A 25901-nucleotide genomic window follows, 5' to 3' on the forward strand; every position below is an offset into this window, starting at 1 on the left:
GCTCTAAGTTACGAGTTTCTCTCTTGATTGCATGCGTAGCACTGTTGTACCATGGTGCTTTAGTTTTCTCTCTAACCTTTTTTAATCTAATTGGTGCAACAATATCTAGTGTACTAGAGAACATGGTGCTCAAACTGCTAGTCATTTCCTCTAGTTCCTCTAGTTCATTTCAGCAGTACGTTTGTTTATTTGTTTATTATTTAGATCCCCATTAGCTACTCCATTAAGCAGCAGCTATTCTTCCTGGGGTCTTAACAATTTTTAACAAAATATTAACATCAAGGCTGTACAACAATGAAGACAAATACAGAAATGCACACAACATCTAAGACATCTAATTCACCCACACACAACACAACACAACACATATACACTAAACATAACATAATATTACAATATAAGCTCTTCTATATACTAAATATTACAGCTGTCCGGGCAAAACACAAAATATGAAAAACTCAGTTCAATAACCATAGCTCATTATACAGTCATTATTAATTACATAATTAAAGTTACTCCAAAGTAAATAAATACAATCTCAATCTTTTGGAAAAACTAACATTGTGACTCTCTGAGACCAAAAATAACGGGAAAGAGTTCCATGCCACCATTGCTCTGTAACACGATGTTCTTTGAAGCTGATTTGTTCGACAGACAGGTAACAAGAAACGCCCTTCACTTGATTGACGAGTGAAATAGGTATGAACGTCACTGAAGAAAGTCAATCTTCTATAAATAATTTCAGGTGCTTTTGTAATAATTATATTTTTTAAGAATTTGAGAAGAGACTAATTAATTCTGCTTCTTACATGAAGCCATGCTAACTGATTGTGCATATCCCTGATACTTGTTCTAAAAGAACAGTTTAGAACAAGCCGAGATGCTTTATTTTGTGCAATCTGTAATCTATTTAAATTATTCTCTGTAGTTGAGGCCCAAATGATGGAACAATAGTCCAGATGACATAAAACTATTGATTCCACCAGAGTTTTCCGTATACGAAATGGTATGCAATTTCTGCAATGACGAACTACAGCCATACTCCTGCCCATTTTATTCAATATTAATTTTATCTGAGCGTTCCAGGTCAACCTGCTGACTACAATCACACCGAGCAATTTGGCCTCCACCACTTGTTCAATTCTCAAACCACCAACTGACAAATTCAAAGCGGGGGAATCTTTTAAAAGATGATTAGATCCCAACATCATACATTTACTCTTCCCAACATTAATCTTTAACTTATTTACTCTGTTCCAATTTTCAATTAATTGTAATTCATTATTTAATACAGTATTAAGTCTGGTAGAGTCATAATCAGACACAAAAATAGTCAAATCATCTGCATATAGGGCAATAGTGGCACACCTCAAAATAAAAGACAGATCATTAATAAAAATAGAAAATAACAGTGGTCCAAGGCAACTCCCTTGAGGCACTCCACAACGCAAAACCTTTGTATCAGAATAACTACCATTAAACAGTACATTAAACGTCCTATTAGTGAGACAACTATGGATCCATTGGATTGCACACTTTTCAAATCCATAACAACTTAATTTTTCCAATAATAGATCATAATCAATTAAATCAAATGCTGCACTAAGATCTAACATTACAGTACCAACTAATTTTCTATCGTCAAGTTCTATCAACCAATCATCCGTCATCTGAACCAAGGCTGTCGTTGTAGAGTGCCCTTTCTTATAAGCATGTTGATAAAGTGAATTCAATCCATTTTTAGAGAAATATAAATTAATTTGATCATAAACTATTTTCTCCGTAATCTTACTCAAAATTGGTAGAATACTTATAGGTCTGCTATTTTTCCCAGAAAAATGTTCCCTTCTATTTTTTGGAAGAGGCACAATTTTAGCTTTTTTCCAATCAGCAGGAAAAACACATTTTTCTAAACTTAAATTAATAATATAACATATAGGCTTAGTAATCACATCAGCAACCATCTTTAATAGCTTGACATCCAGTTCATCAACACCAGGAGGTTTATATCTCATTAACTTTAATATGTTTTCTACTGTAGTAAGACTTACTCTGTCAAATTTAAATGTACATGATTTATAGAGCATAATTGTATTTTTAATTGTCTTAAAAGATAAATCAGAGTATTCCTGTGAGATCTTATCTTTTTTTAAATTCTGAACTTTCTTTGTGAAGTAATCTCCTAAATAATTAGCTATATCAGCAGGTTTAGTCAAAAGAGTGTCACCTACATCTAAAAATGTTGGTACAGATTTATCTCTCCGCCCTGTTAATTGATTTAATGTATTCCATAATTTATTCCTGTCTAATTTTACTTCCTCAAATTTATATTCATAATAGATCCTCTTTTTTGTTCTGTTTAATTTTGTAACAAAATTTCTTAATTCCTTGTACCTTTCCCATATTCCATTATCCCCAGATAAACTTGCCTCTAACTTTAATTTATCTCTTTTCCTCATAAATTCTTTAAGTTCAGCATCTAACCATGGAGAAGCAACGTTTCTTACTGTCAATCGTCTTAATGGAGCATGTTTGTCAACAATTGGCATTAATAAATCTGTAAAAACCTTCAAAGCTAGATCCTGATCTACTACCTCTAATACTTCTGACCAATCCGTATTTCCAATATCAGCATAATAACTGGCCTCATTGAAATATTTAAACATCCGTTTGATTATTATTTTCTGTCCTGGTTTGAGAATTTTAGTTTTTCTGTTAATTGCGATTAAATTATGATCACTAAAGCCAATACAAATTGAGATTGCTTTCGAGCACAAATCAGTTGCATTAGTAAATAGTAAATCTAAGCATGTTCCGTTTTTGTCCCGTCAACATTATAAAAAATTCTTGTTGGCTTTGTGACCACTTGCGACAAATTACATGTATCGGATATAAACTGTAACTTATTTTTAATGAGCAATTCTTCGAACTCCAATCAATATTTAGATCACCTAAAAAATAAATCTCCATATCTAAATCACAAACTAAATCCAACATATAACAGATACGATCTAAACAGACTATTGGTGCATTGGGTGGCCTATAGCAGCAACCAACTAAAATAGGCTTTAAGTGTGGTAACTGCACTTCCAACCACAGTGCTTCAACCCCAATACAACCAAGGTCCAGTCTAGTCTTTACTGGTTATGATCCTGAACATAAAAAGCCACTCCTCCTCCATATATATTTCTGTCATATCTATTTAATAGGTATCCATTTACATACAAAAGGGAGTCCTCTATAGTTGCATCTAGATGCGTCTCAGATATTGCCAAAATATGCAAATTATTATTTTCCAAAATTCCAGTAATATCCTGCATCTTATTTCGCAAACTACAAATATTCAAATGAGCTATTTTTAACCCTTTATTTGAGAGTATTTTATCCATCACCATTTTTTATTTTACCCAAACAGTAACTTCTAATTAGACATAGTAAAGAGCTATCAAATGAACAAATTAGACAAAAAAGACACATAACACACAAAGACACACACACCCACACATTAATACAAATGCACCCCCACATTGCCAACATTTGTTAACAGCAACTAATAAGATGTACACCAACTCAGACAAGCCTACTATTATATACATTACTTCTATGGTCATGAAATCATATCATAAGTCATAAATCAAGCCATCCACTTAGTCTTACTATAACCATTTAAACTGATATAATTTAAACCAAAGTACTGAGAACATATACATTATAATTAGAGCTTCAAAAAGCAGGCATAAATATGTCTAAAGATTAGGTTAAAGTCTGTACCAGCGCTTGACCATCAGTGTTCATTCGTTCTTCCTTTGCATCTCAGGTTCGACCATAGTCTTGTAAAATGTAAAACGTAACGTAAACGTAAATGTAAACGTAAAAAACGTATTACGCAAGATACCATGTAATGATCAGTGAGATCGTCACTTTGCGGTATAATATTTATATCAGTTGGATTGGTTCCATATGATATAATTAAATCTAGTGTATGATTTAGACCAGGGGTTCCCAAACTTTTTCATTCTAGGACCCACCTAGACAAGTATATTGAATCTCAAGACCCACCATAAAATGTTTAAATGGAAATATGGGGAAAAAACACATCTTCATTTAGTAGTAGAGAACAGTTTTTATTTTCCTATTAATTTAATTTATTTTCATATGAATGAAATATATAATTGATTGCAATACCAAAATGCTTGAAAGAAATACAGAAAGTTATAACCATTCAGATGTCAAAACAGCAGCCTAATTGTTATGTTAAGGTTATGAGAGGAATAGCTGAGTACTTCTGTTTAACAAAAACATGTACAAATCTCAAGAACTGAAATATTGTGTTTAATAACTACTTCAAGCTTAAGAGTAAGCAAGTGAAATGTATTAGTGTGAAGGGTGTGCCTGCTTCTTTGAACACAACACATCGAATCTAGGAATTATTTTCGACAGACTGACACGCATGTCTTGTGATGGTTGTAGCCGTGATCTGTATTTTGTTTTCATTGCAGTCAGAGCAGAAAATCCACTCTCACATAGGTAAGTGGTAGAAAAGGGTACCAAAACTTTGAGTGCAGCAGCTCCTAATGTGGGGTATTCCTTGGCAACAAACACCCAGAACTGTCCAAGACTCTTTGACTCTCTGAAAAGCAGTTGAAGGCTCCTGTCTGAAGCCACATCTATCAGCTCCTCCTCTGCTCTTCCTGTTAGGACACAGTGCTCTCTTGTCTCACTACAAAAAGGATCCCGTATCCAGTCCCATTCTGTCATATCTACAGATGATTGATTTGATAGAAAAAAATAAAATTACTATTACAATGAAGTCAACTGATAAGAGTGTTTAACATGTATAAAATAATAATAATAATAATAATAGAACTAAATATATATATCTTACCTCTAATATCAGGAAAATACTCGTGGAATTTCTGAATGAGTGCGCCGAGGTGAGAATGTACAGTGTCTCGGATGCGTTCACCGTCATTGGCGCACACTTCGCACAGTGATGGAAACATGTCCCACACTCCTTTTTCCACTCGGGATCTCCACAATTTCAGCTTGCTGGTGAAAGCTGTGATCTTGTCCATATAGGTCAGGACCTTGCATGCTTTCATTCAGTACATTTATATGAGTGAATATGTCCGACAGATAGGCAAGCTTCGCGCACCATTCTTCATCTGACAGATGTACAGCAAGAGGAGAATTAACATTTGCTAAAAACTGCGAGACCTCTTCTCGCAGCTCAAGCAGACGAGTTAACACCTTACCCCGTGATAGCCACCTGACCTCGGCGTGAAGCAGGAGGTGCTGATGTTCTGAGCCCATTTCAGTGCATAACGATATAAAAAGTCGTGAGGAGAGTGCCCCGGCTTTGATAGCATTTACTATTTTGATGGCAGTCTGCAACACATCGTTTAACTCCGGGTGCAGTTTCTTACTGGCAAGGGCTTCTCGATGTAAAAAACAGTGGGTAAAAGTAGCTAATGGGGCCAGCTCCCTTACTCGAGCAACAAGACCACTTTTCTTGCCTGTCATTGCAGCCGCACCGTCCGTGCAGAGGCCCACACAGTTTTCCCACTGGAAGCCCTCGGACATTATGAATCCATTTAAGCAGTCAAAAATATCTGCTCCTGTCGTTCGTTCTTTCAGTTCTTCACAAAACAAGAAGTCCTCAACGATGTCAGTGGAGTCAACGTACCTGACATAAGCCAGTAACTGTGCACATTTTGCAACATCTGTGCTTTGTCCAGTTGTAGAGCAAATGCAACACTACTCCGGATTTTGTCACTTGTCTGTTCGCGTAAATCTGAGGACATTTCCTCAATACGCCGTTGTACTGTGTTATCAGAAATTGGAACTTTAGCGATCTTTCCTGCAGCTTCTTTACCCAGCATTTCCTCAACGATGTCTATGCAGGCTGGCAGCAGAAGCTCCTCTCCTATGGTGTACGGCCTTTTGGATTTTGCGATTCTATATGCAGCTAAAAATGAGGCTCGCATTGCTTTTTCAGGGATGCTGGCTGTACCTTTAATCAGTTTTTGCTGACGAAGATACTCTTCTTTTTTTAGAAGAAAATACGATCGCCCCTTGTTGGCGTATGCAGAGTGTTTTGTTGTGAGGTGCCGTTTAAGTTTTGAGGGTTTCATGATAGCACTGCCCAACCTTTCTAAGCATAAAAGACATTGAGGGACTTCCTCACCGTCTGGACCTCCGCAGGCAATAAAACCAAGATCAAGGTAGGACTGGTCATATTTTCTGCGTGGCTCCTTTTTTGATTTTGTTGTTTCTGACGTCTTCTCACAAGTCTGCGATGCCTTTAGTTTTAAAAACTTTTCCATTTTTTTACATACGCTATGCGGAGTGCGTGGTCATTGAATGCTGTATTTGTACTGATGTAGACACGTGACGTGACGCGCTCGTCACCGTTCAGGATCTCGGGAATCTGTGCAGCGACATCAAGAACACGAGCACCAGGAAAGCAGTGAGTGCGCACCTTACGCTTACCTGAGGTAGCACGGACATGACGGACCATGGAAGTGCCGATGATCACGGCGGCGTCACGTTCTGACTCGCGAAGAGGGGAGAAGCGGTTCCGGGTGGAGATCTCGAAGACTGGGAGGGGCGGGGAAGTCCTTGGTCTGGTCCTGGCTCGTGTCTTCCGCTGTGGGATCACCCAGGGTCCATGGTGTTGCCTCGGTGCCGGAGTGAATGAAGGCAGAGATGATCGCGTCCTCCTGGGCAGAGAAACGCACGGAGTAGACGAAGTCGGAGTCAAAAAGTTACTAACCACTGACTTGTGAGCATCGGCGCGTGACGTTTCAAGCGCTGATCGCCGATCTCGCAGCTCGGCTTGCTTCACCAGCAGAACACGGATCTGCTTCTCCACCGACTCCAGCTCCAATCGTACCGAAAACAGCACGAATGTGTCCTCACCTGCACTCAGAGGTAACGTTAGACACACATCCGATATGTTTTCCATTATAACAGATGAACAGTAAATTAGTAGTGATACTACCAATATCACTACTAATTTAGGACTGAAATGATGGATATAACCCGTATCCTTTCAGTGAAACGGGTGTAAAATGAGAGGGTCGATAGGCGCGAGGCCACGCGTGAAATGCTAGCGGGCTAAAGGATAGTAGCCGAGATTCGGAAAGTTGGATCTAAGTAGCGATATCAAAGCAATCCGATTGTTTCTTATAAGGAATAGTGTCGAGGATAAGTTTACATGATATAAAAATAGAAAGTGCTTGTTTATAAATGAATGGTAAAGAAGAAAATCAGGGATTAATGAATCAATTCGACGGAGCTCCAAACACAAACACAAAGACCGCACGCGCATGCGCATATATATAAAAATATAGCTGCAAGCAGCGATGAAAGGGCCAAAGCCGGCCGCACCGGGGTTGCGGTGCCACTGGCTTGGGCCCGTCATCGCTGCTTGCAGCTATATTTTACTTCTGAACCTTACGGGACACTTTTGAGATTAGAACCTTTGAACAGGATCTACAGGAAGTTTCAACTTAAAGTGACACTCGAATGATGAGTGTTGAATAATCAGTAAACAAACAAACAAACAACGATGGTCACAGATGGGCAGTTATTTTTGCTGACGGTAGTTTCAGATCATTTTACTAAAAATCAGCTCTAACATCAGAGGATCTGTCATTTTATCACTGAAGCAGTTTTGAAGAGTTTGTCTTTTCATATTATTGGACTGAAACCGATGAAGATGTTTCTCTAGTTAGTTTTGCTCTGTTTGTGTTTGTGCATTTGGTTGGTGAGTTTTAAATGTGTTTTTATGACTTCAGTTGTTTCAGTTCTGATACCATGTGATAAATTACTGATTAAATTAGTTTGAGAGGATCAACATTCACTGTTTTTCTCATATAGAAATAATTCAACTGTGATTTTACTGTCAGATCAAGTTTGAATTCAAATATGAATTGATTAAAATAATATAAATATGAAGCTCAGATAATCAACAGCATTAGTTTTAGTGTGACGTTAAACATTAAAGTAAAAGTGTATTTTTTAGTTTTTGTTCAATATATAAATATATTTCTCTTTTCATTCATCATCTTTTGTCTTTGTACTGCTGCAGAATATCATTAATTTCACATTTATTCTGTGTGTGTGTGTGTGTGTGTGTGTGTGTGTGTGTGTGTGTGTGTGTGTGTGTGTGTGTGTGTGTGTGTGTGTGTGTGTCTGTGTGTGTGTGTGTGTGTGTGTGTGTGTGTGTGTGTGTGTGTGTGTGTGTGTGTGTGTGTGTGTGTGTGTTTCAGGACTGGAGTCAGTGATTGAGGGAGATTCAGTCTCTCTAAACTCTGATCTTACTGAAATGAAGGATGATGATGTGATTCAGTGGAGGTTTGGAGATGAAAACACATTAATAGCTGAAATCAATAAACGGGCCGACAGCATCACTGTATATGATGATGTTCTTGATGGGAGATTCAGAGACAGACTGAAGCTGGACGATCAAACTGGATCTCTGACCATCACAAACACCACAACTGAACATAAAGGAGTTTATGAACGACAGATCAACAGTGAGAAACAGAGTTTCATTCTCGCTGTCATTGGTGAGTTCAAAAACGTTTACACCTGTTTTTTAATAAGACAATTTAAATGAATTCATACACAATTTTGTTTTTGTTATTTTATATTGTTTATTTTTAATGTAAATTTTAAACAATTCAATTTAGTAAACCATTATAAAGTTATTTAACAGTATTCATCTCTGACAACCCCTGTTTCTGTTTGTTCTCTGTGTGTTTGACAGATGAAATTAAGTCAGTGTCAGTGATGGAGGGAGATTCAGTCTCTCTAAACTCTAGTCTTACTGAAATGAAGGATTATAATGTGATTCAGTGGAGGTTTGGAAATGAAAACACATTAATAGCTAAAATCAATAAATGGTTCGACAGAATCACTGTATATGATAATGATCTTGATGGGAGATTCAGAGACAGACTGAAGCTGGACAATCAAACTGGATCTCTGACCATCACAAACACCACAACTGAACATACTGGATACTATCTACTACTGATGTTTTCACAACAACGAATAATTTCAAACAGTTTCTCAAAAGCATTCAGAGTTTCTGTCTATGGTGAGTAGAGATCATTTGTCTTCTCCTTCAAATATTCTTATTTACTATTTACATATTGAATTGTTGAATCGTTTATAGTTCGAGATGATAGACCGTATAAAAACTCACTTGGAACCGAATATAATATTGTTGATTAGATTTGGTCATATTTCTGTTTATTCAGAAATATTAGTTAATGTCAGCGCTGATACTAGTGTTTATTGACTGATCTGATCTCAGTTTGATGTGTTTTTTCCTCAGCCTCTGTTCACTGTTGTGGTCCTACTGAAGCTGTGATCCGATTGGTCCTCTCTGCTCTGGTGGGCGTGGCTACTGTCATCATTCTGGTTTATGACATCAGATCCAGAAGAGCTGAACGAGATCAAGCACATATTCACACATCAGGTACATGATTGATGATGTCATTTCTCACAAACTGATTTTGCATATATTATTATTTGTGAGATTTATTTATGGCTTTATATGTTCATCTTTTCCAGGAAGTATTGAAATCTAAAGCAGAACGCTGAACTTTAAAGGTTCTTCAAATTTGATTTTTAATGTGCTTGTGTTTTTGTCATATAAATACTGATGATTATTTCATATTCTGCTCTCTTTCAGCGTCAGTTTTTTAAAAAATCCTATTTGAACAGCTTTGTTTATATTTCTCTTTGATACAAAAAAAAATGCTTAAAAAGAGACACACAGATATCACTTTACTACTGCTGTATATTTGTCATATGTATTTGCTTGCCTTTATCAATAAAGTTTTTCACTTTTCAATAGAGTCTCTCTGTATTTTTTAGCATTCATTATGTTGAGCGCCTCCTGGAGGAATATAGACTTTGTGTACATTTTAAAGAGTTCAGCACTGTGCCAGGCTTAAACTTAACTCAACAAAAACAAATGGGTACAACCACCACTCAAAACCAAAATAAACAGTGTTCCAACCAATCACTGACAGGGGCGGGTGTTGTGAGGTTTTGCGCTCGTGCACGGCTGGACGCGAAATCGGAACAACACCCGCCCCTGTCAGTGATTGGTTGGAACACTGTTTATTTTGGTTTTGAGTGGTGGTTGTACCCATTTGTTTTTGTGTGCAGATCTCAGAGCCTAAGCTGCCTACAGAGACGCGGTTTTTGGACGGCATGCTTATGGGGCGAGCAGCTAGCGGATCGTAAGGAAAGATTAGACATTTATTTTTGGGCCAGAAATCACTGATACAACCTTTAAAGCTGCAGTCCGTAGCTTTTTCCCTTTTTGTCGCCATCTCTGTTCGAAATCTGTAACTGCAGTGATTCGCAGAATTATCATCTTTATGTGGGTTGTAAATCGGCATGAAACAGCGCGAATGAACACAGTGTTTTGAGGCGAGTGCTGCTGTCAATCACCGCGCTGTGTGGATACTGTCATTCAGAATCACAGATTCACTTTTTGAAAGTTTGACCGACATAAGAATTTTCACCGGAAAATGTATTCTGAACAAGTAAGTAACATCCATTTTTGTTCTGATCAACTAAGGGGGGGGGGGGGGAAAGCATTCGACAAGCGATCGTTAGATTTAATCAGCGCGATTTACAGCAACCGTGCAAATCATAGCCTACTTTGTTCTCAAATTGTTCATGTTAACAACATCAGCATTGCGTGACTTAACGTTATTTAATGTGTTTTATGATTACCTGTGTAGTTCAGAATTCATATTCTCCATAATAGCTAAACGAGAAAGGCACAACAAAGGAAACTCCATAACAGTGAGAATTAAGAAAACGTACCGTTACACGATTGAACTGTTGAAATGTCTTACTTGTTCAGCAGAAAAAGCTGTCTCTTCTTCCGTTTCAAACCCCTTCGGGAGTTCACGCACCTTTCAAAACCGATGTGTATCGATGTGTATCCTTGTGTTCGCATGAGACGGTTTCTTTCTCTTTCCACCTTAAATCCGAAGTACAAAGTCTTTTGGGTTTTATAACTGGTTAATCTCCAAATCGCTGCTCCATTTCCTCCAACAGGCAATGATAAAGTCTTTAAATCTCAAGTGTGATTTGTCTCTGTGGTATCGTCTGAGGAGCAACACCTCCATCTAGTGACTCATCCTGAACTGACATGTTATCAGGAGTTATTTACTCAGTCTCTGTAATGAGATCCAGTGATTTGCTCAGTCTCTTCGGTCACTAGCTACGTTTCATGGACACCTTTTGGTTCAATCGGAATGAAATTAATCCGATTGATGAATCCGAACACGGTGTTTACATGAATGATATATAAAGTAATACGGTTGATGTGTGCGTTTATAAGTTTCAAATCGGAATTGATTTTTTAACATGCGCACACTGCACGAATACTGCCGCTGTTCGCGCATAACTATTCTCCATACTTGGCCATCACATGTCACTTTCTTTCACTTTCATATGCACCGTTGTGCCGCTGCTTATATTGATCACGCAGTAAAACCCCGCACCCAAAACCAGAGTCGTTGTGGATGAGAGTCTGAAACAAGGACTGGTGGGACGTTGTCCTGCTCCACTTCACAGACGCCTGCTCCTAACCCTCCTACGCACTTCCGCCTCTGCGACGCTCTTGACTCTCGACGGCGCAGAGGAAAAGGGGTATGAGAAACTGCCCCCCCCTAGAGGAAGCGGTGGTCGTTGGATTGAGGTCTAAAGTGACTCACCCATCCCACTTCAGCTCTCGCCAGCCAAGCCTATGTGTCCGCTGGTCAAGCTACTTCAGCCCTGCACACTATGGTGGTCCTCCAAGTGTTCCAGACGAAACTCCTCCGCTTCATGGACGAGTCTGGACCGGACCCCGCGATGTGCGCAGCGTCACTGACCTGGCCCTGTGCGCCACAAAGAACCACCGCACAGGCCATTGGAAGAAGCATGGCCAGCCTGGTACTACTAGAGCGCCACCTGTGGCTTAATCTCATGGAGATAAAGGACGGAGACAAAACTGTCTTCCTGGACTCCCCAGTTTCTATCACCGGCCTATTCGGTCCCGCGGTGAAGGGCTTCGCTGAGCATTTGTTTTCTGGTGCCAGCTAAGCGCTTCCTGTAACCGAAACGCCAGGGCCCCAGGCCTAGAATGACGCTGGACCCTGAGCCTCGGAAGCCTTCCTAGTCCAAGGACAAAAAGGAAAAGGAAGGTGCTAAGTCTCGCTGCGGCCGGACCACCCCTAAAAAGAGCTTGCATGCTTCTTCCAGACCCATTTTCAGTTCAGGTGGCTGAAAATGTTATAATTGCAGCCAAAGGGCCAGTTCACGCACCCTTGCAAACAAACGCTGTTTCAACAGCGACAAAAATAAAGCACAAAAATTCTCAGAAAAAAAGAGCGCATGTAAAGTACCACTGGTACTTTCTTTTCTACAAGAGCTACTGGACGCGGGCTATATCCCCTCCACACTCAAAGTATACGTGGCGGGCATAGCAGTCCTCCATGCTCCTGTGGCCGGCCAATCCTTAGCAAGGAACGACCTGGTCATACACTTCCTCAAGGGGTCCAGGAGGCTGAACCCGCCTCGTCCTCCCCCTATACCCTTATGGGACCTATCCACAGTCCTCAGGGCCCTTAGGGGACCCCCTTTCGAGTCGCTTCAGTCGGCTGACTTAAAGCCACTTTCGCTCAGGATCGCACTCCTGCTAGCCCTAGCATCGGTCAAGCGAGTGGGCGATTTACAAGCGCTCTCCATGAACGCTTGAGTTTGGGCCCAATGACTCCAAAGTCATCCTCAAACCGAGACATGGCTATGTACCCAAGGTGCTCTCGACTTCGTTCAGAGCCCAGGTCATTTCACTATCTGCCCTTCCCAGGTCGGAAGACGATAGAGCATTAAAGTCTACTCTGCCCCGTCAGGGCTCTCAGAGTTTATTTATAGCGTTCTGCCCCGCTCCGGCAGTCGGAACAGCTCTTTGTATGCTTCAGCAGCCGCACCATAGGGCTCCCGGTCACGAAGCAAAGATTGTCACGATGGATAGTAGATGCCATCTCTTTAGCCAATGACTTAATGGGCCTTCAATGTCCCATAGGCATCAGGGCTCATTCCACAAGGGGCATGGCCTCTTCATGGGCGTTCTCCAGTGGTGTACCAATTGAAGACATTTGTGTGGCGGCCGGCTGGTCTTTGCCGTCCACATTTGTGAGGATTTACAACTTTGAGGTGCCGGATCTGCAGGCACGAGTCCTTTTAAATAATATTCTTCTACCACTACAAACATTATTTTATTCATTATTATTACATTTTTATTTTGTGCCTCTGGCACAAACTGGAGTAAAACATACACATAAACACATCAACAATATATTATTTCCACGTCTTTCCAAAAACAGAGAAAAATATAGAGAGATTGATTAGATTGAGTCAGATGAAAGAAAGATGGTTAATTCAGTCACTCCCTCAGCATCTGTATTAGAAACACCCTCACAGCAGGGTTTACTTGTGCTCTAAGGTAATATAACAATGTATAGTGTCATGATGTGGTACACAAAGTAGGCCTACACAATTATGTGTAAATTAACGATAACGAATGTAGATTGAACTACATGGACAAAAAGCGGAAAAAAACAACAAAAAAACAAAACAAAAACAGAATACAGAATCGCGCACGCACATGTGTCCATATCAGCAGAGGAGCTGTGAAAGACCAGGGGCCTTAAGCAACAAAAATTAAAAGGAAAAGTACAACACTGCCCACCTCTGTATCACTGCTTTATGCAGAGACTCTTCTGTAGGTCTTTCTGTAGATTTGGACTCCTGCAACTCATATTGCATTCAGAAATAATAGGTACTCAAGTGTAAATTGAGTAAAGTTATTTATGCACTTACAGATACTTTCTCCAAAAGACAGTCACCTGAGAGGGTTTCTTCACTGTCCTGTGCATTGGGGGGGAAATGGGCATTACAAAGTGTTGTACTTTCTTCCCTTTTGATGTAAAGTTAGAAAAAGTCCACTTACTGCACATGCTTCAGCCAGCACTTGCTTGGGAACAGGTGAAAGTGTTGGTGTATTGTTTAAAACTGCACAAAAGAGGAAATCACAATTTCATTACAATGAAGTACACTGGGGGGAAATGTGATCAGTAACTCATGGCAACATTTTTTTTTTTACATTAACTACATGTAGTTTCGTCTCGGTTACATGTGTAACCCTCGTTCCCTGAGTAGGGAACGGAGACGTTACGTCGGATGACGACGAATGGGGGTTTCGCCTAGAAAGCCAATCATCTTCGTGTATTATAAAACGAGCCAATGGCGATGAAATGCCATGGGTCTGCGGAATTTGCATAGCGTAACTCCGCCCCACCTCGTGGGTATAAAAGGAGGACGCTCGGCAACATGCAGATATGTCTTCGCTGAGGAGCCGAGACTGAACTCAGGCGTCTACCCAGCGGTACAGCGGAAGTGGCAGGGAGACGTAACGTCTCCGTTCCCTACTCAGGGAATGAGGGTTACACATGTAACCGAGACGTTCCCTTTCGTAGTCACTCCGAGTTACGTCGGATGACGACGAATGGGGGTCCCCGTGAAATCACGCCACCTTCACAGCTGTCTTCCAGTGCCCTGCGAAAGTCTGATCCCCCTGTCGTGATACTGGCACAGACGAAGGAGTCCTACTTAACACAGGAATACCAAGGTACACTGGGAAGCATATCTCAGAGGAGATATGCCGCAGCATGCCTACCCGCAGGGAGGACTTAAGATACGCATATGGCCGGAGGGCTACATATGGAGGAACACTGGAGTGACCAGCCCGAGGGGTGGCAACTTTCAACTCCAGGAGGGCAAGGTGGCTTGCCAAGGGAAAGACACATGCTCAAGGAGGCTTACAGCGGAAATACACATGTGGGGGTTACTGGGGGAGGAACCATGCACACGGAGGCACCTAGCCGACGCCCAGGCAATAGACACTGGCGCCAGCATCAACAGTGCTGGAGGAACTCAGGGCTTCAGAGAGGAAGGCTCACCTGAGGAATAATCGCACGTATCCAGTCCGTGGAGTGGAAAGGCGAGCAAGCGAAGACACCTGAGCGGGTCCAGTACTAGCTGACTGAAGCGAGTACACGAGAGGACACAGGCTCCACTCGGAGATTATAGAATCTGGCGAATGTGTTGGGTGTCGCCCAGCCTGCAGCTCTACAAATGTCTGCCAGCGAGGCGCCATGCGCTAGAGCCCAAGAGGAAGCCACACTCCGGGTGGAGTGGGCTGTCACACCAAGGGGGCACGGTCGGCCTTGCTGTTGGTAAGCCAAAGCAATGGCGTCCACTATACAGTGAGACAACCTCTGCTTTGAGAGAGCCTTTCCCTTCAGTCTCCCACCATAACAGACAAAGAGCTGGTCTGAGGTCCTGAAACACTGCGTTCTGTCTACGTAAGCGCGGAGAGCGCGTACTGGACAGAGCAGTGCCAAGGCTGGGTCTGCCTCCTCCCGGGGCAGCGCTTGCAGGTTCACCACCTGGTCCCGGAAGGGAGTGGTGGGAACCTTGGGCACATATCCAGGCCGGGGTCTCAGGATCACGTGAGAGTGACATGGCCTGAATTCCAGGCACGCTTCGTCAACGGAGAATGCGTGGAGGTCCCCTACCCTCTTGATGGAGGCCAATGCAACCAGGAGCGCTGTCTTCATAGACAGGAACTTAAGCTCCACTGATTGCAGAGGCTCAAAGGGAGCCCTCTGCAGGGCATTTAAGACCACTGAGAGGTCCCAAGAGGGAACGAGAGGAGGACGAGGAGGATTTAGTCTCCTCGCTCCTCTCAGGAACCTGACGATCAGGTCGTGCTTCCCCAGAGACTTACCTTGAACTGCTTCGTGATATGCGGCGATAGCGGCCACATACACCTTCAGGGTGGAGGGAGACAGCCTTCGCTCCAACCCCTCTTGCAGGAAGGAAAGCACGACAGAGATCGAGCATTTCCTGGGGTCTTCTCGACGAGAAGAGCACCAGTTGAAGAAGAGGTTCCACTTCAACGCATAGACATGTCTCGTGGACGATGCTCTAGCGGAAGTGATGGTAGCCGCCACCGCTGGTGGCAGGGTACTCAAACTTGCCTCGTCCCGTCCAGGAGCCACACGTGGAGCCTCCAGAGATCGGGTCGAGGGTGCCAAAGGGTGCCCCGTCTCTGAGAAAGGAGATCCTTCCTCAGAGGAATTGGCCAAGGAGGTGCTGTCGCGAGGAGCACCAGTTCGGAGAACCAGGTCCGGGTGGGCCAATACGGCGCAACCAGAATGAGCTGCTCCTCGTCCTCCTTGATCTTGCACAAGGTCTGTGCGAGAAGGCTCACTGGGGGAAACGCATACTTGCGTAGGCCCCGCGGCCAGCTGTGCGCCAGTGCATCCGTGCCGAGGGAGCCCTCGGTCAGGGAATAGAACAGGGCGCAATGGGTCGAGTCGTGAGAGGCAAACAGATCTATCTGTGCGTCCCCGAACTGGTCCCAAATCAGCTGAACCGACTGGGGATGGAGTCTCCATTCGCCGGAGATGGGCCGAAACCGTGACAGCTCGTCGGCTGCAAAGTTCCGATCTCCCGGAATGTAGATAGCACGAAGGGACCTCAGGTGCTTCTGACTCCATAAGAGGAGGTGGCGTGCGAGTTGCGACATACGGCGGGAGCGTAGACCACCCTGACGGTTGATGTACGCTACAGTCGCGGTATTGTCTGAACGGACTAGTACGTGTTGACCCCAGAGCAACGTGAGGAAACGGTGCAGGGCAAGGCGCACTGCCAGCAACTCGAGGCAATTGACGTGCAAAAGGCGCTGGGGTCCTGTCCAGGAGCCCGCGGCAGCATGTCCGTTGCACATGGCGCCCCAACCCGTGGAAGAGGCATCTGTGGAGACAACAACATGCCTGGAAACTCGTTCTAGGGGAACTCCGGCCCGTAGAAAGCTGAGGTTCCTCCACGGAGTGAAGAACTGACGGCAGGTCGGAGTCACTGGGACTCGGAACGTGCCGTGATGCCATGCCCACCTCGGGACTCGATCGCGAAGCCACAGCTGAAGCGGTCTCATATGAAGCAATCCGAGCGGCGTTGCTGCGGCTGCGGATGCCATATGCCCCAGGAGCCTCTGAAACAATTTCAGTGGGACCGCACTCTTGCCATCGAACTGTCGAAGGCAAGTCAGCAGCGAGTGTGCGCGCTCGCTCGTAAGCTGCGCGGACATGGCGACCGAGTCGATCTCCATACCGAGAAAAGAGATCCTCTGCACGGGGCAGAGTTTGCTCTTCTCCCAGTTGACCCGAAGGCCCAGACGGGCTAGGTGCCGAAGCACAAGATCCCTGTGTTCGCAAACCTGGTCTCGAGAGTGAGCTAGGATCAGCCAGTCGTCGAGATAGTTCAGGATGCGAACCCCGTGTTCCCGAAGGGGAACAAGGGCAGCCTCGACGATCTTCGTGAAGACGCGAGGAGACAGGGCTAGCCCGAAGGGGAGAACCGCGTACTGGTATGCCTGCCCCTCGAAAGCAAACCGTAGGAACGGTCTGTGTCGAGGTAAGATGGAGACATGAAAGTAGGCGTCCTTCAGGTCTATGACTGCAAACCAATCCCGTGGCCGCACACATTCGAAAATGCGTTTGGCCGTGAGCATCTTGAACGGCAGCCTGTGAAGGGAGCGGTTCAAGACGCGCAGATCCAGGATCGGCCGTAACCCACCGGATTTCTTGGGGACAATGAAGTACGGGCTGTAAAACCCTGACTTCATCTCGGCTGGAGGGACAGTCTTGATTGCACCCTTCGCCAGCAGGGTAGCAACCTCCGCTCTCATGATAGGGGCATTGCCACCGACCATAGTGAAGCGAACTCCCCTGAAGCGGGGAGGAGACCGTGCGAACTGAATCGCATAGCCGAGCCTGATAGTTCGGGCGACCCAGCGAGAAAGGCTGGGAAGCTCCAACCAAGCTGTCAGATACTGAACCAGCGGGGTCATACGAACCACAGGCGTCCCCCCGGAGGGGCAGCGAAGCGGAGTGACCTGCCCAGGCGAGGGTGGCAAAGCGGCCCGGAGCGGGGGCGCGGTCATGCTCCGCGTCCTGACAGAGGAGACCAGGGAAGGACCAGCGTTCCACGGGGGTCTGCTCTGCCAGGGGTCTGGCGATAGAGGGGGACGAGAGTGGTGAGGTCCGGAGACGGCACACACTGTCGCCCGCACCCTCCGGGACAGAGGGGGACGGGAGTGGCGAGGCCCGGAGGCGGCACACACTGCGGTCCGAGAACTCTGTGACAGAGGGGGATGAGAGCGGCGAGGCCCGGGGGCGTCGCGCACTGTCAACCGGCTCTGTGTGCTCAGTGATGGGTGTATTGATTCTTTCTTTGACCACAATAGGGTACTGCCCACCCGTGGCTCGGAGAGCGAGGTCAGTGGCGGCACGCAGCTCATTGAAGAGCCCTGGGTCAGTCCCCGCCTCGTGCATATCTCTGAGCAGCTGGGCCTGGTAGACCTGCAAGGTGCTCATCTAATGCAGAGCGGCAGCCGCCTGTCCTGCAGCTCTGTGAGACCTCGCCACTAAGGTGGACGAGAATCTACAGGCCTTGGACGGGTGCTTAGGATTACCACGAGATGAAGCACTCTGAGGACATAGTTGCATGGCAACAGAGCGTTCAACCGGGGGAATCCCAGTGTACCCATGGGCGGCTGCCCCATCGAGGGGAGGAAAAGCGGAGAAAGCTGACGAACGTACACGGGAGGTCAAGGGAGCCTTCCATGATTTCGTCAACTCCTCATGCACCTCCGGGAAGAATGGCATTGGGGTTGGCTGTGGCCGTGAGGCGGCAGCCGCACCCAAAAACCAATCATCCAACCGCGAGCGCTCAGGGCAGGGCGGAGGGTTCCACTCAAGCCCGATGCTCGCGGCGGCCCGGGAGAGCATGGCCGTCATCTCGGGATCTGATACGGGCAACGCTGGAGCTCCAGAAGGAGGCAACGCAGTCGCATCGTCACTTCCCGATGACTCTTGCCCGCCTTGTGATGCCGCGATCGACATCGAGTCTTCCTCTGGAGCGCCGAATGAAACACGCGGGGCATCGAAGGATGAACCCGGTGGAATCACCGCGGCACTCGCGGGTTGCAACACTGTAGAGGGGGGCGTGGTCCGAGGACGCATCGTCGGATTGTCCCACACCGTAACCCTCAGATCACCCTGTCCACCAGCCGAAGTACAGCCTCTCGTGGAGGATGTAGATCGGCGTGTGGATGAGGGGACTCTCTCCCGAATGAGATCATTGAGTCTAGACCTCAGTGTTGCGATGGCCATGTTCCCAAAGAAGGAACATGAGTCATCCACAAGCGCTGCTTTAGCGTGCTCTAAGCCCAAACACGCAAAGCAGCGATTGTGCCCATCAAAGGAAGACAGGAAACGACCGCACCCAGAAGAACACGGGCGAGACATCTTTAAAAAGACGTGCCACGTGCAGCTCTTTTAGAGAAAAAACTCAGCGATGCTGAGGCGACCAGGGAGAAACACACAGACTGGCAGATCACTGCTCAGATCGCAGGCAATGTGAACTCGCTGGGTACCGCCGTCACACCAACACCGGAGAGTTCGCTCGTCACAGAAGATGAAGTCAGGATTGGCTTGTGGAGTGAAGAGAAGCTCTTGGCTCCGAAGCGAAAACATATCTGCATGTTGCCGAGCGTCCTCCTTTTATACCCACGAGGTGGGGCGGAGTTACGCTATGCAAATTCCGCAGACCCATGGCATTTCATCGCCATTGGCTCGTTTTATAATACACGAAGATGATTGGCTTTCTAGGCGAACCCCCATTCGTCGTCATCCGACGTAACTCGGAGTGACTACGAAAGGGAACACATGTTTCACAAGTCAAAGCAGTTCATTACTACTCAAGAGCCCCTTTCACACAGCGCGTTGATCCCGGGAAATTGCCGGGAAATTGCCAGAACACCTTCTGTGTGAACGCAAACACGACCCGGGTGATCTCGGGTTGGGGACCTTTTAACATTGCCGGGATCAGTCCCGGAACGCGCGCTGTGTGAACAAATGCCGTAACCAAATGCCGTGTCGTAATGATGACGCTGAAGTGAAGTGAAAGCAGGCTAGTAAAATGGTACGTAATGTGCTAGTTTATGATCGAATCAGAGAAAAAAAATGCCCAAGCGTGGTTTCTCGAGAGAAATCGCAGCTCATAAGCAAACTATAGACGCTGCTGAGACATTACATGTCACATCGATGTCACGTGTCTTTACGGGATTTTTACGGGTTGTGTGTGAACGCACTCTCTGATTCCGGAAAATCACTGGCAGTGTGAATGAACCAAAATCAAACTAACCCAGGTCAAATCCCGGGTCACTTTATCCGTGTATTTTCCGGAATCTCTGTGTGAAAGGGGCTAAGGTTTAACAGTCGATATGACTGGACCAGCCATTTTGATTATAGGCCTACTTAATTTAATGCAGCAACAAATTATTTTACAGTGTACTAAGATCATTTAAAGTTCATTTACCAGTAATGAAGGTGTTGCTGCTACTGGTCCTGCTGTGTGTCTGAGGAAGAGCTAAACTATGGGTCATTTCACATTCAATCCAAGGGCCAGCTCTTCTGCCTGGGTATACTTGGGGGTGCAGGACCACCACCTCTTTGTTTTTCTTTTCTCAGCCTTTTTCTTGTTTGCTTTTATAAAAAGGCAAACATTTATTAACAGTGCCTTTTTAAAAGAGACTAGTATAAGTAAGTACAAATTACCATTATGTAGAATATTCTAGTACTTCACTTTTACTTGTAGTGGATTGTGACTCTGACATTACAATGAAAAAGTTATTAATTATTTAGAAATTATTAAAATACAAAAATATATACTGTAATAAGTTATAAAAACATCTAACATGGTCACTACAAACTTAATTTGTTTGCTACGTTTTGCCAGCCCTCTCTCCTGGCTTTTGCACACTTTGAGGTTTTCCTGGCGTTTTAACTAAGATTTAAAATTCTGCATATCCTTCAAGCAATAACTCTTGCTCTGATGTGGAGAAAAACTGAGCGCCCTCTTTGGCCACGGTGAGCAACCAATAGCAGCGTTGCTGATCAATGTTTCTACTATCGATACATATCCCGGTTTCACTTTATTTTGATGGTCCCTTTAACACATTCTGTTGTCTATAAGTAAAATTGCACCTTCATGTCTACTAACTCTAGTTAGAGTATTAACCCTCATGCATGAATTATGATAACCTCAGTCAGGATTTTTCTTCCTATGTGTTTTTATATTGCTCTTAGGCATGAAAAACAAGATTTTACTTTTTTTTTTTTCACATATTTTTCAAAGAGATTTTCAGATGTCCGCTTGAGTGGACAGCATGCGTTTATGGTTTAAACTGAAGAGATACTGTATTAAACATAATACAATAATAACACAGCAATATTGTGTGTATTTAACAAACCAATCAATAAAATTGTATAAAATCATGTGAAAACTATAAAATATATACCAAAAATACAAATGCGAAATATTGCAAAGGCAATTGAACTTCATACAAGTTGAACTTCGCATATCTTTGATTTTCAGAACATGAGGATGTAATTCCATCAGAAATCTTTACAGCCTGTCAAGGTACAACTGTGGAAACCATTCAGATGCTCCCTCCAGTGTACCAGAGTATGTCAATTTACCCTTATTAGCTGATAATTCTGATTATGTTCAAGATGGACACATTTCTAACATAGCCCTACTCTGAGAAAACCTAGTGATCAGGTGTTTTCAATCTCATCTGCAATGAGCAGTGTTGGGGGTAACGCATTACAAGTAACATGCATAACGCAATCAGATTACTTTTTGATGTTACTAGTAAAGTAATGCGTTACAAGTAACGTGAATTATGTAATCAGATTTTTTAATGTTACGAGTAAAGTAATGTATTACAAGTAACATGCATTATGTAATCAAATTACTTTTTGATGTTACAAGTAAATAAGCGCATTACAAGTAATGTGCATTATGTAATCAAATTACTTTTTTGATGTTACAAGTAAAGAAACGCATTACAAGTAACGTGCATTACGAAATCAGATTACTTTTTGACCTAACAAGTAATGCATTACAAGCAACATGCATTACTAAACAGATTACTTTTTGATCCAACAAGTAATGCATTTTGCATTACATTTACATTACAGTTACATTTATTTACAGTCGAAAAACAAGTTACTGCAGAAAAAGTATTTTCAAAAACAACATTCACAGTATAAGTACTGTTTGAATTGTAGCTGAAATATAGCCATTGATGCATGAGGTCCACTATAGTGGACAGATGATTAATCAGAATTTTCTCCCAATCTAAAATCAAAACTTGGAAAATTTAACTGTGATATGACTCATTAGATATTGCTTGATGCTACAATATTTTTTTACCTGCAAGAATTTTCTAAGATAGAAGGAATGGGTGGATATTCCGGAGCAACTTGGCAGTTCTGACTGACCATTGGCCATCTTGGTTTGGAGGGGGAAAAAAATTGACACACAACGGCTTGCAACCTGGTGGCAATGTATAGGATGATGCACCAGGATCCTCTGTAGAGATTGACGTGCAAGTATGCCATCAAAACCCGTGTAAATTCAAGAAAATGATATTTTAATAGCTGTCCACTGTAGTGACCTCTATGCATGAAAGGGTAGAGTATTAGTAGACTGGTAGGGTAGGGTTAGAATAAGTTGACATGTAGTTGCAAAGTTACTTATAGTCAGTAGAGTGTCTGTTGGAGGACCATCACAATAAAGTGTTTGCAGATATGAAGCAGACAGTCTACTAATACTCTAATGACAGTTAGTTGGCATGTAGTTGCAAAGTTACTTATAGTGAACAGGACGTTCAAAAAGGACCATCAAAATAAAGTGTTACTGATCAATGTTTCTACTATCGATACATATCCCCTTTTAAACCAGCGCATGAACGCGCAATTATCTCAGATAACTCAATCCAGCTATACTAATTGTAACCGGCAGGAGTGTTCGAAGAACCTAATTAGCCGGCTCAAGATGAGCACAATGATGTTATCTTGGATGTCTCGTTTGATCTCTGATGTTTTAAGCAACGTACGAAGTACGGGCACCAGGGCCAGAATTCATTTGAAAATTTAAGTTCAGCAAAAGTTTGTTGATTTTCGTGATGTTAAAGGAGACGGATGTGTGAGCGGAAACTGACTGAGGTTGGAGGTAGTTGTCGCGTCAGCATCTGCAAACTCAAACATGTGTAAGTACCAATCTTTTATACAGCGATTATAAGGACATGATTGGATAGATGTGAAGGTAATAAATGACTAATAAGTCTTCCTGGCAGAACTTATGCTAAAGCTTTCATATCTGGGAGATGAAGACCTTCTCTGCAGTCATAAACTAGACGGCTATTTAAAACCGCAGCCCGACCCGTGAAAGTGGTGTCTGTCGAGGTAGTCTTGCGACTACAACACAAGTGTGGGACTCGAGGTGATACCAGGGTCTTCCACAGAGAAAGAGTACGAAGCATCTGTGCGCAACCCTTATGTCTCACAGATAGTTGCTCAGAGGGAATTCAAGTCTCTGCTCCTGAGTAACCAGAAATGGCTGCAATATGTCCTGGCCTAAACTGGGTCAGACTGAGGGCGACTCCATACCAGAAAGATTTGCTCCCAAAGCAAACTTGAAAGTCTGTGTCTATAGACTCATCCCCCATATCACTGTAGACTTCTAGGAGGAGAACATTAGGCAAAGGCCTTTGCTCCAAGAAAGAGGCTCTTACCTGATGAGTGCATAATAAAATGAGGTGGACTGATGCCGAACTAAGTCCTATAACTTCATTCCATGACCTGCCGATTCCACAGATATAAAATGGCAGAAGTTACCATTATTCTGAAAGCATTGATCTAGACTTCTACACTTCTACACAAGTCAATTCACCTTTATTTATATAGCATACAAAAGATTGTTTCAAAGCAGCTTTTTAAAAGAGAAAATAATGATTAATGGATGCAAACATAATTAATTTATGTTGTACAGCAGCTCTAAAAAGACAATAGTGCCAATGTTCAGCTGAAGTCAGATCAATGAGTCTCTCTCTACCTCTGGAGGTGGAATATCAGGATAAAAACACCTACAGCTGTGTGCTGAACAATCCCATCAGCAACCAGACCACACATCTGGACATCAACACACTCTGTCACACATGTGCAGGTACGACAGCACTGATGATATTAGTTGATGTCAGCGCTGATATTAGTGTTTATTGACTGATCTGATCTCAGTTTGATGTGTTTATTCGGTAACACTTTACAATAATAGTACATGAATAATCATGTACTAATACCTGAATTAATAATTACTTTACTATGAACTAATGATGAGTTAAGACATGTACTAATGAGGAACTAACCTTAACTACGACATGAGTCATATGAGTTCCTGCATGAATATACCATCTTAACTACACATTAGTACATGCTTGTTAATTAATGCATTAATTAACATTACAGGGTAAACTAAATCAAAGTTGCTCTAGAAAATGGACACATTTTGTGACCCAAAAGAAGAGAACCATAACTGACTAACATCCAACTGCATTATGATACAAAGACAGTAAACCAATCCATAAAATAACCACATAAATAACCATCATCTGTGCTAACACTGATTTTAATTTAGCAAATTGCATCTGTTAATGAATATGTTAGTGTAGGTATTTCACTCTTGATGGCAGCAGTGGAATCACTTAAACAGAATGAGATTAAATTGTTTTTAATGATGAATGCATCATTGTGTGTTCAATGAGTAAGGTTTAATGTAAATATTGCAAGACATCTAGTGTCATTCACTGATGTTTGTGACAGTTGCTGGTGACAAATTTATGAACAATTTTACATTGTGTCCTTTTAGTTCATATTTCTTCTGATCTAGAGCATGTTTGATTTAGCTTACCCTGAAATGTTAATTAATGCATTAATTAACAAGCATGTACTAATGTGTAGTTAAGATGGTATATTCATGCAGGAATTCATATGACTCAGGTCGTAGTTAAGGTTAGTTCCTCATTAGTACATGTCTTAACTCATCATTAGTTCATAGTAAAGTAATTATTAATTCAGGTATTAGTACATGATTATTCATGTATTGTAAAGTGTTACCGTTTATTCCTCAGACAGACTACTGAAGCTGTGATCCGATTGGTCCTCTTTGCTATATATATATATATATATATATATATATATATATATAAACTCCTCCATCTAGTGGCTCACCCTGAACTCACATGTTATCAGGAGTTTTCTTTGTCAGCTCTGACGTCACAGTCTTTAGCAGCGTTTCTGAGCCGTGTGAGAAAGTGTTGCACAGTTTCACAGTGTTTTTGTGTGTGTCTCACTATTATATTTTTCACTCTGAACAAAGTAATCATTTAGAGCATCACAGCAGCATCATAATCCAGAGCTGCTGAATATTAATCATGTGAAGATATCAGAGGACACTTTCATACACACAGTTATAGCAGGCGATCTGTTCCTGCTCCATAAAACCATTAGAGAAACTCTGAGATCAGTCTGAGAGGAGAAACAATCAAGACATTTGATAAGAAATGAAGAACAAATGTCCTGAAGAGAGTTACAGGAGAGAGCAGAGACAAACACTCACAGGATCTCATGACAAGATCAAACTTTTTAACATGTTCCTGGTGAGTTTATTTCGGTTAAAAAATAATGTCATTGACTTTGAAGTTGAGGCGCACTGGAGCTCAAAGTGTGAATGATGAAAGTGTGAATTAATCATCCAAAATAGAGCTAGATGGTCACATGCATTAACACTGAATAAATAGGCAGATATTTTAACTGTGTGCAGAGTTTCACTTCACTTTA

General features: G+C 43.0%; 1 protein-coding gene and 1 long non-coding RNA gene across 2 annotated transcripts in view; one reads left to right on the top strand and one right to left on the bottom strand.

The window, feature by feature from the left end:
* LOC143736357 (uncharacterized) overlaps positions 1-9729 on the top strand; it is a 23817-nt gene extending 14088 nt beyond the window's left edge. The window contains exons 5-8 of the mRNA XM_077227094.1: positions 8271-8576; positions 8777-9109; positions 9350-9493; positions 9589-9729. Coding sequence (XP_077083209.1) covers positions 8271-8576; positions 8777-9109; positions 9350-9493; positions 9589-9605 — 800 coding nt within the window. The 3' untranslated portion in view covers positions 9606-9729. The remainder of the gene's footprint in view (positions 1-8270; positions 8577-8776; positions 9110-9349; positions 9494-9588) is intronic.
* A 4077-nt stretch (positions 9730-13806) lies between these two features.
* Positions 13807-20564, bottom strand: LOC143735547 (uncharacterized). The gene is made up of 3 exons (XR_013203215.1): positions 20536-20564; positions 14039-14100; positions 13807-13956 (listed from the first exon to the last, which is right to left on the bottom strand). It is a non-coding gene; the product is annotated as an uncharacterized LOC143735547 (long non-coding RNA).
* Positions 20565-25901: the final 5337 nt, after the last annotated feature.

The sequence above is a fragment of the Siphateles boraxobius genome, unplaced genomic scaffold, assembly GCF_051911475.1.
Source record: "Siphateles boraxobius isolate OS27281-9 unplaced genomic scaffold, OSU_SipBor_1 13, whole genome shotgun sequence".
NCBI classification, from domain to species: Eukaryota; Metazoa; Chordata; class Actinopteri; order Cypriniformes; family Leuciscidae; genus Siphateles; species Siphateles boraxobius.